At 36.5% G+C, this 17,148-nt stretch overlaps 1 protein-coding gene across 1 annotated transcript in view; it reads right to left on the minus strand.

The window, feature by feature from the left end:
• Positions 1-17,148, minus strand: part of Ranbp9 (RAN binding protein 9) — a 91,122-nt gene that overhangs the window by 8,960 nt on the left and 65,014 nt on the right. Inside the window, exons 6-11 of the mRNA XM_027948092.3 lie at positions 12,401-12,585; positions 8,815-8,927; positions 7,469-7,577; positions 5,517-5,707; positions 3,919-4,063; positions 354-475 (exon numbers count right to left, since the gene is read on the minus strand). Coding sequence (XP_027803893.2) covers positions 354-475; positions 3,919-4,063; positions 5,517-5,707; positions 7,469-7,577; positions 8,815-8,927; positions 12,401-12,585 — 865 coding nt within the window. The remainder of the gene's footprint in view (positions 1-353; positions 476-3,918; positions 4,064-5,516; positions 5,708-7,468; positions 7,578-8,814; positions 8,928-12,400; positions 12,586-17,148) is intronic.

Raw genomic sequence — 17,148 nt, forward strand, 5'->3', positions numbered from 1 at the left:
AACTAATTAAAATTTATACATCATTCCTGATTCATTTGGCCTTATTGACTTCATTGAAATAAGTGCTAAAAGTTTTTAGATCTTCAACCTTAAACATCCTAACGGCTCAAAGTTCTGTAAGCTAGTTCTCCTGCATTAATGACAGCACTCAAGTCAAACTGGGCAAAGAGAACTGTCTGGATTTCAGAAGGAACTAAAAGTATCTCTACTCTCTTAACAACCCACTCTGAAAAAGCTTAAGTTATTCATTCTTTAAATTTGGTTTATGCTCATCAGCTGTGAATCAGTACAAGTAAAAACATAACCTTGTAGCCATCATTTTTATTAAAAATGTAAGAAATATCACTGCAGACCCATTTCGGTGTCACAATCTTCCATTTCGTGGTCATGTTTTGAGCTACCATTTAGGAAGCCATTGGATGAGGTTTCTCCAACTCCATTGGAGTAGTGATCTGTTTCCATGTCTACATCATTACTGAAAATGAAAAAACAAACCTAAGTTTAGAAATATCATATTTGCAGCTTTGTTTAAAATCAGTCACCACTCAAGTGCATGGCCTATGTATAGACTAACTTTAAAAGGCAACAGCAATCTGGAAAGAAGGTTTTTGGTTAAATCCTGAATGGATTCAGAGCCAAACACCTAGCTGACTTTTAACAAACTCAAACCTGTGAGGACAAGAGAGGGAAAAAAGGCAGATGTGCAAAAGTGAAGTGATTTTGTGACTTTACAATATGGAGAAGTCGTACTGCAGGGCGATGATTCTATTTTTCAAACTCAGGTCTGCACTTCCCTGTTCAACTCCTGCCCCAGAATCCCCCCAGCCATCCCTCCCCCCTGCTCCCTGCACTCATTTCCAGCATGTAAAGGACAAACCTCACTCCCCAACAACTGCACCGACTCCCGGGCCACAGCCTTCTTCTGCCCTCACTTCACTCTGCTTCCAGACTGCTGCAGGTTCTAGAGCCTTTGTCAATACTACTCAACAATTCTCAAAGGTAAATAATACTGCCCAAAATGAAGGTTTCAGAAAACTGTTATATACATTTATTAATGTCAAAATGAACCCCACTATCATGTACAACTATAATGCACTAAAAATAAAACAAATTTTTAAAACTCAAGTTTCATCTGCTCCCACCTTTTCAGCTTCACCCCCACCCCCCGGGAGACTAGATGAGCGGCCAAGAGTTCTAACCTACTGCTGAGTCTCCATTTCCACTTTTTATTTTTGAGACAGGGTCTCACTGTGTTGCCTAGACTGATCTTAAACTCGAAAACCTGATTCCACCTTGCAACAGCTGGGAGCTCAACAAATCTCCAACTGCTGTCGGATGGTTTCTGGGCAGTTTCTGATTTTCATTCATTCCACACTGAATGAAATAACTACAACTCCCACGCTCTCACAAGCAAAACTCTATGTCCAATCTTAAGATTCCTCCTATGAAGATCTAGGTAAATAGTTTCATAACCCAGAGGTAAATATTTGATGAAAATTTAGGGAAATACTTAAATAAAAAATAATGACTTTTACCATAATAAAAGCAATTATAAATTCATTTAAATAATAAAACAAATGTAATCACTAGTTAATGCAGGTAGCACATTCACCTGTGTGTGTGTGTGAGTGAGTGAGTGTGAGAGAGAGAGAGAGAGCGAGCGCACCCCCCCACACACAAGTGAGCACATGCATGTGTGGGTGTGGGTGCTCCTGTTTGTGAAGTCTGTAAGGTAAGAGAGATTTTGGGAGAAGGGGACAATGGTCCTAGGACTCCGCACCAGACTTATTCAGTCAGAAATGTTTATTATCTTCACAAACTTAGAGAAATAAAACTTCAAAAATAATAACATACTAATTTTTTTATTCACTTAGGTTTTCAATTTAACATTTGAGAGGCACTCATTCATTTACACACATTTAAGAGCCTCTGAGGCAAGTTGCTAATCAGGTACGAGGAACATTATGTAACAGCCTCTGTCCTACAATAGCAAATGGCCTATGCAAAGCTAATGAAGTCAGTCTAGTCGAGTGACCATGATCAGAACTGTCATCAAAGTCCATCACAGCATGGGGGCTGGGGGGATGATCCTAGAACAGTGACATATGAAGTTGAGTTTTGCAGACTGAACAGAAGTTATAACGGAGTGGAGGAGGGCAAGGGGAAGACCATTTCAGATGGTGGGAGCCATGGGGGGAAAGCACAGTTTGCTAGTACTAAATCCTGGGAAGCAGTATCAGCTCGGCAACTTACTGCCTCCTAATCATTGACCTTTACATCTGTAAAATGGTTTAAACAGTTACTACCACCTTTGTCTATTTAACAATATTAATACAGGAAAACCGTTACCGAATGACTTTTTGTTTAACGCAGTTCAAACATTTACTGGCTTTCCCTTCTCTCTCACACACAGAAAGAAGGGATGCTATGTCATCACCCTTCCTTTAAGCTGAACTCAGGTAATAACAGGTCTATTTAGCAAATTCCAGCTATGAGGAGAGTATTTAAGAGAAAAACCACAAACTGACCACAACTTTACCACCAAAGGCTTAACCTCTATTAACAATAAAGTGCCAATTATAAAGCATTAAAGGCTTAACATTTAAAAATTTCCATTCATGATTTCTTTACATATATTTGAGGGGGCAGGGTACTAGGGATTGAACTCAGGGGCACTCGACCACTGAGCCACATCCCCAGCCCTATTTTGTATTTTATTTAGAGAAGGGTCTTACTGAGTTGCTTAGTGTCTCACTTTTGCTGAGGCTGCCTTTGAACTTGTGATCCTCCTGCCTCTGCCTCCTGAGCCGCTGGGATTACAGGCGTGTGCCAACACACGTGGCTACTATAATATCTTAGTTATTATTTTCCAATATGTTATTAGCTACTGTGAAAGATCATCCCAACCTCCTCAGCAAAAGGCAGGCATTTTTTTCCTGCCACTTTTGTGGTCCTCTATTATAACCTTATTGCACAACACCATTACTTTCATAAGTTTTTGTCACTGTGTTAGATAACCCAGAAATTTTGATTAAATCTTCAAACTTTCAAAAACTTATTTTTTAAAACACAGATTTCTTTCTGGTGAATCATATTTCCTATATGATTCCACACTAAAAATTAGGTTCTATCCTTCAATAAAAAAATGTTGTACTGATAAACATTCCCAATAAATGCACTGTGACTAACTAGTTAAAGTTATAAGGCCATATCAATATCAAACTGCTTCAGATGTTGATAATTAGATAGGATAAATGCACAAGAATTTGCTCCTGAATATTCATATTCAATTTAAGTGATTACATTTCATGGACTTTTAGGATCCCTGAATATCAAACCTGAGTACGTCAAGGTTCACAGTACATTGATAAGAGATGTTATCTTCTCTCAAAGCTCCTCAAAGTCAGTTTGATACCTAAAAGGTCTTCAGTATTTTTGTCAAGCTACTGGCTACCGTATGATTGAGCTACCAGTCATGTGCAAGCTCCTTAAAGACTTTCAAACTAAACATTTTACCAAGAAAACTCTCACAGAAAAATCAAGGTATAAATTTATCTTATGTTAACATTAGAGGTTAAATATCCTATTCATGCCTTAATTTGAAAACAACAAATGGAATTTTCATGGTGATCTGAAGAGATTGGCAGGAGAAAAGATCCACAGAATCTTCCGTATGTCCTTCCATCTGTCATCATCAACTCACCAGAGGAAAAGAAGGTAGGAGAAAAAGGAACTAAAGTAAAAAGCCCACATGCATTTAGGAAACTGAAATACTTTGAGGAAATGGCTCCCTACTTTCTACTTTGTGGGGACCTGAGAACTCTCAGACCCTAAACAAGTCATATAGATTCTTTCAAAATTATTAACAATGATGACATCTATAACTTGGTCTTTTATACTAATGCAAAAGCTACCTACCTGGTGAAGTTGTTAACTTGTTGTGACCTTGACATATTTATACTGTTCAATTCTGGTACATTCAGATTGGATGACTGGTGTTTACTATGGCAATATGATTGATGTGCTTTATTTGATATTACACCATTACTACAACTTTCAAAACCTGGAGGGTAAAGGGGGGAAAAAAGGTACCATATGGAAATAGAAACAACAAAAAAACAACATTAATTAGGCTGCAAGTAATGTCCCCATATTTGATTTTATATTAAGACTTTTCAGATACAGGAAAGTCAACGGACTATTTAAATAGTAAATAGCTTCTTTGAGGGTACTGAAAGCATTTCATTGTATGCTATAATTATTATCTCCTCTAACATTTCTTGTTTATGGATCTTACTTAATCCCCACGAGGGCACTACAATCATGCACTGCTTAACAATAGGAATACACTGAGAGTAATGTGCTGTTGGGCAATGTTGTCCTCATGCTGACATCGAATTGTACTTCCATAAACCTATTATACACATAAGGCCGAATGATACAGTACACTGCTCCTACTCCAAGAACCTGGATAGTATTTTGCTGTACTTATTACTGTAGGACATTGTTACACAATGATAAAATGGTGTATCTAGACAGAAAAGACACAGTAAAAATACCATGCAATGGGAATTTTTCTGCTCCACTGAAATCTCATGGGACCACTATTATATATATGGCTGCTCGTCAGTGACAAAAATATTGTTATGTGGCATATTCCCATCATCCCCGCTTGACATGAGTACATCATGGCTCAGAGTTTGTCCAAGTCTAAAGTGACTGTGTAATATTTAAAAGGTGTAGTGGCTGAGGATACAGACACAGGAATCATTCTCACTGTGCAGGATGAGGTCAACAAACGGAGAGGTATTAATGCAAAAACAGTACATACTGATTGCGAAACCAAAGGTGCTACAGTATGAAAATCCAAAGGTTCTACAGTATGAAAAAAAAACACCACTACCTGATTTGTTTTACAAGTTAAATGTACAGTGGGAAGGTAATGTGCTGGGAAATATAGAATTAAAGAGATAAAGAATGATAAGGGTCACTCATAAACCTGTAGATGTCACGAAAGCCAAGGTACAAGAGAATTTCAATGAAGAGAACACCAAAAACGACAGAGTGAAGACTGGCAAGCTGAAAGGGGAAGAGGAGAATATGGCCTGGGCAGACACAGACCTGACAACAGTGGCTGGGGAAAACTGAGGGAAAGATGCCAACCTAGCTTTGACAAGCTCTGGCATGAGATATTACAGCCACATCACCTTTAAAGCCATACTTTATTAAAACACACAGTTACCATCTCATTACTTAAGGGTTGGATTTTAGTGGCAACTCATGTGGAATGCTGGCATTTGTTTATGAAGACCTACTAATAAGCTACTCTCAGAAACACCTATTCTTTCTGTTACTTTTTGGTACTGGATAACACACAAATCTGAATCTACAATTTTCAGAATGCCTGGAGATCAAGTATATATAACTACATATTATCTACCTCCAAATTTTTACAGAATTTTTAGGGGGCTCAATTTTATTAAAAAATGGGTGAAAGTTTCAATGTTGAATCTCACCAGAAAAATGTGCAGTACTTCCTTTGCCTGATGCTAAATTGTGGATATTCATTCCATGGCTGGGGCTCATGCTTGGACTACTAAAAGGTCGAGGACTAACAGGGTAACTGTCTTGAGATTTTGGACTTCGGCCTCCCAAACATCGCACTTCGCTATCTGTACCATTCACCATTTCTATAAATTGACGCACTCTAAAAGAAAGAAGAAAAATTTAGACAAGAATCTTCAAATAGCATTCTGTTTATGTAATAGTAATTTCTGAAAATAATTTAAAAGCTTCTATTTATCAGTAAGTTTGGTCTTTCCACAAAAATCACAGTACAGCACAAAAGACATTACAATAACACTACCCCCTTTAATAACGATTAACTAAGAAAATGAAAGTCTATCTGCAGCTATAATAAATAAAACAGATACCACTGCTAAACCTAAGAATGATTTTAACAACATTTGTACTTGGAAGGAAATCAATCAGTGCCTGTGAGCATGGCTTTATGTGCATCAGATTCATAAATAACCTTTTCATAAATAGCCTTTTCCCCAACTTTCCTCACCCTCAGTCTCATTCCTAATCTCTTAACCAAATGAGCCTCACTTAAACTTTAAAACAAAATAACTCTCACCTGACATACAAAGGATTTCTGTGGCTTAAAGACTTGAAATCGTAAGTTCAGTAACTTCTGACTTTTTAAAATAACAAATATTCATAAAACAACAAAACCTCAAAATTATGGTGGTTAGTATTCAAAAAACACACACAAAAAATTGTTGGTGGGGATGTAAAGAAATTTAAAACTTTGTGCATTTCTTGTGGGAATATAAAGATGCACCTAGGGAGGAAAACAATATAGAAGTTTTTCAAAGTGTCAAACACAGAAATACCAGATGACCCAGAATTCCACTTCCAGGTATATACCAAAAAGAAGTAAAAGCAAGACATTTATACACCTATGTTCACAACAGAGTTATTCATAATAGTCGAGAGATGGAAGCAATTCAAGTGTAAGTCAACAGACAAATGGATAATAAGGGGTATATCATATAATGGAATATTATTCAGCTTTTAAAAGGAAGGAAATTTGGATGAATTCCTTGAGGACAGGGGTTGGGGTTGTAGCTCAATGGTAGAGCACTTGCCTAGCATGTGTGAGGCACTGGGTTTGGTTCTCAGCACCACATATAAATAAATAAAATAAAGATCCACTGACAACTGAACAACATTTAAAAAAAAAAAACCGAGGACATAACACTAAGTGACTAAGCCAGTCAAAAAGACAAATGCTATATGAAGGACCTAAATGGGGAGGGAAGGATGGGAGAAGTTAACATTTAATGAGCGAAGATTCAATCTAGAAAGATGAAAAAGCTTTAGAGATTGGGGTAGGGGACAACTGCACAAAAATTTAAGTGTACTTAAAAGTACAGAACTGTATTCTTTAAAATCAGTAAAAGTAGTAAATCTTATATTTTTAAAAATGCCCAGGAGAGTTACTATAAGATACTTTTCAAGAAGAAAAAATAAGACACCCATCTTCTAAACAAAATTTTCACATTTGTAATACAAGACAGATAAAAGAGCAAACACAGGAAAAATGCCATCTGCTTAGAGTCCTTAACACAAAAGTGTGGGCAGAGGTGGGAATGCCAGGGATTGAATCCAGGGACCTGCACAACAAGTTCAGCAAGGGTTCTACTACTGAGCTGCACCCCAAGCCCCCAAAAGTGTTCATAACTTGTTAACTACTATACCACAAATATTTTAAAGAAGGCAAAATAAAAATTAAACTCTGCTAGCATGACAATGGTTTTCATTACAATAACATATATATCAAATATGTGTAATATATATTATGTGTAATATATATTATGTGTAATATATATATATATATATATATATATATATATATATATATATATATATATAAAATAACAAGCTTATTTTAAAAACTCACTTTAATGTGAAAAGGAGATTGGGATTTCTTTCAAGTAAACTTGGGTATAACTGTTGTGTTGTTTCAATGGCTTCTCCCATTCTTCCTGCTAACACCAATTTCTGAATTCCTATTCAGAAAAAGAAAGCAAAACTGTAAGTTCTGTAAGAGTAAAAACATAAGCTTAGTGGATCCTCAGGTAAAGAGAAAACAAACAAACTTTAATTTCGATTTTGTTTTTAAAATCAGTTTCCATAAAAGCAATACAAAGAAAATTTTCAAACATGTTTTTTAAAAAATCAAAAAACAGGGCCGGGTTTGTGGCTCAGTGGTAGAGCGCTCGCCTGGCATGTGTGAGGCCCTGGGTTTGATCTCCAGCACCACATAAAAATAAAACAAATAAAATAAACGTTAAAAAAAAAAGAAAGTTAAAAAAAAAACAAGTACCTTTAAAACTATTTTTCAAATTGATAAACTAGCATAGAAGAAAAATACCTATTAAATAATACTGAAGTTTCAAACAGAAAAATTTTGAAGACTACATTTTTTAAAAAATTGTATTTAAAATGTCTTATGGGACCTTATGGGATTTAAAGGAATATAAGGCTTTGAAAAGATGTGAATTTAACAGACAATCACTGAACATTCACTTTTAAATTAGGCTTCAGGATACAAAATGAGTAAGTGATCATCTCTGACAGCTTTATTAAAGTAGTGAGAAAGACAAGTGTAACAATTTGCTACAACACAATGTCATCAGTACTATTATAACACTGTGACCCATACAAAACAATCCATAAAAAGATTGCTTTCACCCACCATGATCTTGCCCATCAAGTCATGCCTACCATGATGAAAGACAGCACTGGCTTTAGAATGGTTAAGTGTGGGCCAGTTATCAGGCTGACCTCCCCTCCTGCTTAAAATAGGCCCTGTAGACCTGGCCAGTACTAGGACCTAAGCAATAAATATTTGTGATCAATTGTATCTTAAAATTAGATAGCAATTTAAATTTAAGAATATTTTAATTTCTTTCACCTGTTTCATCAGGCCTACTTTAAGTATTTTTTAAAAAGGCTTTTTATTAAATGTATTTCCTGAAAACTTAAAGAATTTTTTTTCAAAATTATAGACATTTATTAAGAAAAATTTCTCCAAAATTATCTCCTTATATGTTGAGAACTCTAAAATAGCCCTATGTGAATTTTTAAAGCCAATTTTCAAAACTGTCCAAGAAAACTAATTATAGAGGCATCCATGTCAAATTATATTTGAAAAATTCTTAACTACAAAAACATAAATTTCTAAAAACCAAGCTTATAATCTGAAAACAAGTGTTAGCCATGCACCACAGACAGTGTCCTTACTTTGTCTATTCTTAATGGAAGCTAATTCTTCTAGAACCGTCTGGTCTGTAGATCTGGCAAAGGCCTCTGCTGTGGCACAGTACCCATGGTGGACTAAATAAGATGAAACCATTCTTAAAAAAGAAGAAACATACATCTTTTAGTAAAATACATCCTTCATACTACAATTTATATCAACAACATCTACTCTGGTGTTACAAAATGAATCTCTTTCCTTGAAAGAGTTAAGGCTTTGAGAACCTCAACTTGAAGGTCAGTTGAAAAAAATATCATCGTACTCTAGTCATGCATATTTCCAAAAAAGATCACAGTAAACAATATATTGAGACTACTCTCAATAGCAAATAACAGATTAACTGTTGTTCTGAAGTTCAACTATGTCTTTATTCACCAGTGAAATGAGACTGGATCACAGGTGCAAACAGAAGACATGCTAAGGCAAATCAAGAAAAAGAGAGCCCAGAAGAAAGTCTATGAAGGTACTACTAATCAATGAGAAATCAGTCTTCTCATCTATATAAATTACTATGGTTTTACACAGGAAATCAATTACTCAAGTATGACTTAAGAAATGACATACTAGTAAGATAATAAGTTCATTTTTTAAAAGTTTATTTTAAAAGCCACCAAGTGGTCAAAATATGTACTTACATCTCCCCACAAAATGTAGTTAGAAACACTGGTAATCCAACAACAGTAATCCAAACTGTGGTATCTCCACATATTTAACTGGTAAACCTGGTATGTCCTGAAAACTACTAAGGGCCAGTTAGAGAACTGGTGGGGGGCACTGGAATACGGAAAAGCAGGGATAGGGGACAGATTTTTAAGAATAAATTTTCATCTTACTTTAATTCAGTTATTCAGATTAATGTAATGAAAATGCAATCTTTTAGAATGGATTTCTTGAGAGTTCATGGTATCAATTTCATGAATATAATAATAATTTGGGGAAGGGCAACTGACTTAAGGCACATAATGTTAAAGGATTAAGGCACATAATGTTTCCTCTACTACTATCCTGCATGATACTCAGTGGCAACCACTTTTAGAGGAATAATGTTGCAATCCATCCTGGCTCCAGATCATGGTGACTATGGGATTCTGCCTCAGGGCTGGCTGTCCTTTCAACTGTGCTGGACAAAGACACTAGTGTTCAGGTTCCGTAACACACATGATAATAGCTCTAGGACAGAAGCTTGCTTTCAGACTCATCATCATGTGTCCCAATCACTGCCTCCCCCCCGCAAAAAAAAAACCCAAAGAATTTTATTAGAGTTTTAAATTTAAGAATGCTAAAAGCAACCCAAAAGGACACAATTAGAATGAATTTTGTGAGACGATGGTATTTGAAGGTTTGTTATTTTCTTGGCCTAGATTATTTGATGAAGATGGCTTTTAAATTTAATGGTTATGCCAGGTGTGGTGGTGCACGCCTCTAATCCCAGCAGGCTGGGAGGCCGAGGCAGGAGGTTCACAAGTTCAAAGCCAGCCTCAGCAACTTATCAAGGCCCCAAGCAACTTAGTGAGACCTGTCTCTAAATACAATATTCAAAAGGTCTGAGGATGTGGCTCAGTGGTTAAGTACCCTTGGTTTCAATCCTCTGCATGCATAAATGAATCAATGAATGAATGAATGAGTAAATAAATAAGTAATAAATAAAAAGGTTATGTAACTTTTCATTTTCTACTATTTCAATCTTTAAGAGCTACCATTTAATACTAATGACACTCAGCTGGGCATGGGGCACACACCAGCTACTTGGGAAAATGAGGCAGGAGAATCCCACGCTCAAGGCCAGCCTCAGCAACTTAGCAAGAGCCTGTCTCAAAATGGCTGGGGATATAGCTCAGTGGTAAAGCGCCTCTGGATTAAATTCCCAGTACAAAAACAAACAAACAGCCGGGCACAGTGGCGCACACCTGTAATCACAGTGTCTGGGGAGACTGAGACAGGAGGATCATGAGTTCAAAGCCAGCCTCAGCAAAAGCAGGGTGCTAAGCAACTCAGTGAGACCCTGTCTCTAAATAAAATATAAAACAACTAGATCAATTTAATCTATCAGTTAAATTCAACAAATATGAATTTAGCACTTCATACATGTAAATCCCTATGCTGGGTGCTTGCTAGTCTTGCTAGTCCTAAAAGCTGTTTTCTCCTTTGTAATAACTTATTTAGGTGGTTTGAAGCATTACTTATTCAACCAGTGTCACACATTAGAGTGTTGATTTCTTTCTATTTTCCAGAAGAATAAAAATGTAAAGCCAAGTTTAAAAAAAATAATATATATAAAGGGCTGGGGCTATGGCTCAGTGGTCAAGTGCACCTGAGTCATCTCTAGCTCTTTGGCAAAAGTAAAGTCTAAAAGTTAACTGTTGTAGGAATTTTATTTTTATGCTAACTTCTATAATAAATAGGCTGGGAACCTTTGGCAAATATTTGTATAATTCCATTTCTACATAGTTGTAATTTGACAATTATTTGTGCTCTGCTGTTGGTTATCCTCCACCATTATTACTAATGAGTTCTGATTAATGTATTCACTTTTTGAGAATCCTAACTCCATAGTCACTACTCCTTGGCCTTCATTCACTATACCTATATTTAATAATAGTTTATACAAGTAAGCTTTAAAATTACTTAGTACTATTTTCTAAAAAATCCTTTAGATAGAGGCTTTTGGGTTAGATTTTTCTATTTGGTATAGGAACAATTACAATTTCCATGAATCTAAATGCTAAATAACAAATATTTAGCAAAAGGGATTCTAGTAACCAAAAATAGTGGGTATTACTTTTACAGAGTACACCAAACACTGGAAAACTTAAGCCAAATTCTGAAACAAAATGTACATATCATATATGTATTCCAATACAGTGAGAGTGAGAGAGAGTGTGTGTGTATGTGTGTGTGTGTGTGTGTGTGGCGCGCACACATACGCATGAGCACTTTAATGGGGATTGAACCAGTGGTATTCTACCACTGAGCTACATCCCTAGCCCTCTTTTACTTTTATTTTGTGACAGGGTCTTGCTAAGTTGCTGAGGCTGGCCTTAACCTTACAATGCTCCTGCCTGAGCCTCCAGCCACACCTGGTTTCCAATACACTTTGATGGTTAGAAAAAGCAAAGAATTCTTTTCTTCATGTAAATGTGAACAAACAGAAGTTCATGTCTAAAAACCAAAGATGCTGAATTATGAAATCTTAATTATCCCTCTGAATTTAGCTTTTACATCAACATTATTCAAAGTTGAATTATATAACCCATAGAAGTCACTAAGGATTTGTTATTATGGTTAACAAATAAATTAATAATCCATAGGCTAGCCTATGGGACCTCTGTCACTTTACTTCCTCCATCAAATTAACCCAAAGTGAAACATCATTCTGGTTATGTAGTTAAATCAACATTATCTTTAACTTTGTTAAAATAGGTGAAATAAAAATCACTTTTTGAGCCATCAAAATGTAATCAATAATATATTAGTACAATCAGAGTTTAAATTAATAGATTTAAAAGCTTTCATGAATACCTAAAGAACAAATATCTTATGAATCATAATTCCCAAGCTCTTCCCTCTTACTTCTGTATCATGGTCTGCCATTCTCCTTCTCGATCTCCAATAGGGAACCGGTCTATCTGTGCCTGTATTTTGGTTCTCCATTCTCGCATGTAGTCTTCTATATCAAACACAAAAGGATGTTGCCCAAAATTGGCATCAACCACTTCTCCTGGTGTCTGAAGCCCCACAGTAGGATACAAATTTGGCTGTAAAACAATATATTTTATTAAAATTCTATCTAGTTTATATTAAAAACATTCTTTTAATTCTTTCAAAGAACAGAACCACAAATTTATTCATGAATATTTAAAAGTTCCAATCAAAATATTGGCAGAGAAAAACAAATGTAAAATACATTATGTATTAGATGAAAATATATCACTTCCTGCAATCTAATCATCAAGGAAAATACAACAAAATATGAATCTTTATTTATTGAGGAACCATGCTATATTATACCATGTGACAATGTGTCTGTATGAAGATGCCATTCTTGTTCTTTAGAGACTATGTTATGTAGTAATTACAGAGATTAAAATACACATTACTTACAGGTTTATCTCAGCTTTTATATAAGAAACATTCCTAGGAATTGCATATTTAAACTAGTTCCCTTAAAAGTACTACCACAGCCAGTCATAAACGACTTTAAATTTACTACTTTCATTAGCCTATACATTTGGGAGGTCTCCCTTCACAAAGGGAAGGTGATAAGAACTTAACTATAAGCAAAAGAGTGGGGAATTTTTTATAGGAAAATTCAAATGTACACTTTTCAAGGGAGGAAAGAATATATCTGAATATTCAAACTCAAAAACAAATTCAGATATGTGCCAAGATTCCAAGGCTAAACAATCAAGTGTAAAGGTGGTAGCTTCAACTATGCACAAATTACACGAATCTTTTTGGCTTTATCATCAATTAGCTGCTACATCTGAAAGGAGAATGTATGACTGCAGTGTTTATGAAATCACATAGTCTAACCACTGTAATAATCCACTATTAAGAAAGGAAAATTGAGACTTGGAGTTAAATAATGGTTATTCTGCTAACAAGTGGCAGAGATGGAATTACAACACAGCTTTATCTGACACCAAATGCAAGCTCAATTTATATTCTAGTAACTTCAAACCCTACATCATCTCTATTCTCTGTATTTTATTTCTTTGCTTTACTTTTTCAATATAAAATGAGATAATCGGAGTGTGAATGCAACATTTTAAAAAATTTCAAAGCAGAGAACTAAGAGGGTGTGTTTAAAAACAACTGCTCAACAACCAGTCGGAGACAAAACAAATACTGTGTTAAAAAATATAAAGTCCCACTGTTTTATGAAAAAGAATGATAAAGGAAAACATTCGAATGCATTTATTCTTCAAAATCATTAGAAATACATTCAAAGATTTCTGAGCCAAAAGTAGGTGAGATATTTAGTACTATCTTATTTCAGCAATGAGAAAACTAAGACCTAGAGAGCTTACAGGTACAATCCAAAAGCAAAGAGTTTATTAATTTTACTACATAAAGGGAAAAAATTCATGTCTCCATACTTTTAACACAGTATATATCCCATTAACCCCATTACAGAATTATAAGATACTTTTAAAGCAAAAATATAGAAAGCCAAAGACAATGAAGACATCAGTAAAGTGAAAGGCAATTCTAGTCAATACTGAAGACAAAGATGACTAGTTGGAGGTCTGAAGAATCACAACAAAAACGTACACAACTTGCAGGAGAAAGACAAAGTGACAATAAACATACAAAGAGACACAACCTCAGCTTTTCACAATGCAAATTCAAATATGCAGATTCTTTTGTATATCAGGTTCAAAAGACTGAGAATATCCAATAAAGTTAATGTGTGCTGAGAAAATGAGCCCCCCTCCACCATACACAGAAATGTTAATGCACACTCCACCTGCACTGCCTCCTGGAGCTGTGGGTGGCCACTTGGTGGAGCAGCCTGGGCCCAGCGCCTGACCTGCCTCTCCCCTCCTGGGCCCCCGGCTCTCTCCTCCAGCCTCCTGTGAGGCACCATGGAAGCAGTGCCCACCCTGGGTGCCTGGAGGCCTGCACACCCTGCAACTCTGTCTGAATAAGGCGACAGGGCAGCCCACCGCCCACCCAGCATGGAGGTGCTGGCCCCCAGTGGCCAGCAAGCCAGGGGAGAGCATGGTCAAGTGGCAGGCAGTTCTGCTACAACATGACGGCCAATTTGTGGTGGATGGTGAGTGGGGCGCGGGCAGGACTGCGGCTCAAACCTGGCCTGAGTCTTCCTCTGGGCACCCGGGGGGCTCTGCTGGGGGAGCCGGGGCGAGAGCAGAGAGGTCAGGAGTGGGGCACAGCAGGCAGAGAGGAGGTGGTTTCAGCACCTCACACCTGGAAGTATGTCTGCTGATGCTCTGGCACGACGGGTGCCCCGGCAGCCTCCTAGCCCGACCTGGCCCACTTGTGTGGACTTGGCTGAGACTCCGGCTGTCCTGGGGCCTAAGCCAGGAAGTTCTGTGGCAGCGAGGTCACAGGCTGAGAAGTAGGAGGCTCATGCTGGTATACTGTGGGACCCTAGCCAAGCTGCTTCCCATCTCTGTGTCCTGTGACTCCACAGAGCGGGTGGTCGCCTCTCACTCCAGCCTAGTTGGTGGGCAAGGACCAGGGGAAGGTGGCATGGGGCTGGTGCCTGGGTCAGCTCAGGGAAGGGTGAAGCCCTGCCCCCATAGTCGGCACCCTTTTGGAATATTAGCCATAGAAAAACAATGCCTTATGACTTTAGCCAGTGAATGGACGGATCTGAAGACTATCATGCTAAACAGGCCAATCCCAAAATGCCAAAGGCTTTGACTGTTCTCTGATATACGGATGCTAACACAACGAGAGGGAGACAGAGGTTCAGTGGATTAGACAAAGGGGAATGAAGGGAAGGGAGAAGGAACGGGAATAGGAAAACCAGTAGAATGAATGAGATACAACTTTCCTATGTTCATATATTAATACATGAGCAGGGTAAATCCACATAATGTTCAACCACAAGAATGGGATCCTAATTAGAATACATTATAATGCATGTGTGTATAATGTGTCAAATACACTACTGTTGTGTATTAAAAAAAAACTAAAGAAAATAATAACAATTGTTTCAAAAAAAGTACACTGACATAGTATAATAAAGAATTTTGAAATAAATACTGAAATTCTCTCTTTAAAAAAAAATTCAAAAAAGATTCATAGATATATAGATGATACTCATACACACCACATTCATCCAATCTCAGATTCCAATAAGATATACTATTATTTTATGCCTAGAAAATAACACTACAAATTAAACTGATGGGATATAGGTTCTGAAATGCATTCCCATTTTAGAAATGTTAAAACATGAAAAAAAAAAAAAATCCAAATTGAAGAACTGTGGTAGTATATCCAAAACAGAAAATACTGTGAAACAGACAAAACGACCAGAATAAAAAAATACCCAATACATATTACTAAAGGAAGAAAGCAAGCTATATAATGGTGTGTGTACTGTGACCCCACCTTTCTTGTAAACATGTTAGTAACAGGCATACAGTCTTATACTTATTTAGAAAGGTCTAGAAGGATATATACTCAAGTTAAAACATCGGCCACAGATAAAGAGGCTGGGATTATGGACGGCTTTCCTTGCTGACAGGGATTCCTAGGCTCAAGTGATCCTCTTGCTTCATTCAGCATCCCAAGTACCTGGGATAGAAAGTATGAACCATAGGCCTAAGCCAGTAAGGATAATTTTTAGGCCACTTACTAAACCTTAAAAGTGAAGAATTTAGGTAAAAGGATCAAGGCCATAGAACTTGTCATACAAGTCAGTGGTTTTTAGTAAATTCACAGAATTGCGCAATCATCACTATCTGGTTTTATATTTCTATCACTTCAAAAGAAAAAGCTGTGCCCATTAGCAACCGGCCCCCATCACCCCACCTCCCAACCCCCTGGTAGCCGCCAATCTAACTTTATGCATTTGCTTATTCTGAACTTTCTGTATGAACAGAATTACACAGTATGTGGTCTTTTGTTCTGATGTCTTTTCAGTAGCATGTTTTCCAGGTTCATCTATGTGGTAGTAAGAATCTAGATTATAATGCACATAAAACAATGGGCCTTTTTCCTAATATAAAAAATTATAGACAAAATAATAGTTTAACTCTTATGAAAAGAGATTTTTAAAATATAACTTTTAAGTTATATTTAGTAAAATATTTGCTGATAAATAATGCTCTAGTAAGCAGAAGTGTTATTGTATATAGGAAGGAAAAGTACTATTACATTCATATTCTTGAGGAGACAAGTGTGTATGTGGAGGGGATTGGTTTTTGAGTAGAAAATTTACAGTTGATAGGCAGGTGGTGGAGTGTGCAGTTGCAGATTCTAGCAGTGGCTTGATGTGGTCCTTAACTTTTTGTTGCAGAGATTTTAGTAACAAGACACTAAGATTCACTTGGTTGAAAAGTTATTTCATGTGAAATACAGACAGTAACAATATTTTCAAATTTAGAAATTATTCGAAAAATAAGTGTACATTAATAAAATTCCTATTTAACAGGAGTTTTATTCCATTACATTTAAAATATTTCTTAATGAAAATAAAAGCAAATAATTTATTTGTAGAACAGTAGATTTCAAGCCAGCCTCCAGAACTAGAAAGCAGCACCATTTTAAATGAGAATAGCTACCATAATAAAAGGAATATACAATTAATCTCAAATTGAACTTATCAATTTGTAGTCAAG

The sequence above is a fragment of the Marmota flaviventris genome, chromosome 6 (genome assembly GCF_047511675.1).
Source record: "Marmota flaviventris isolate mMarFla1 chromosome 6, mMarFla1.hap1, whole genome shotgun sequence".
NCBI lineage: Eukaryota > Metazoa > Chordata > Mammalia > Rodentia > Sciuridae > Marmota > Marmota flaviventris.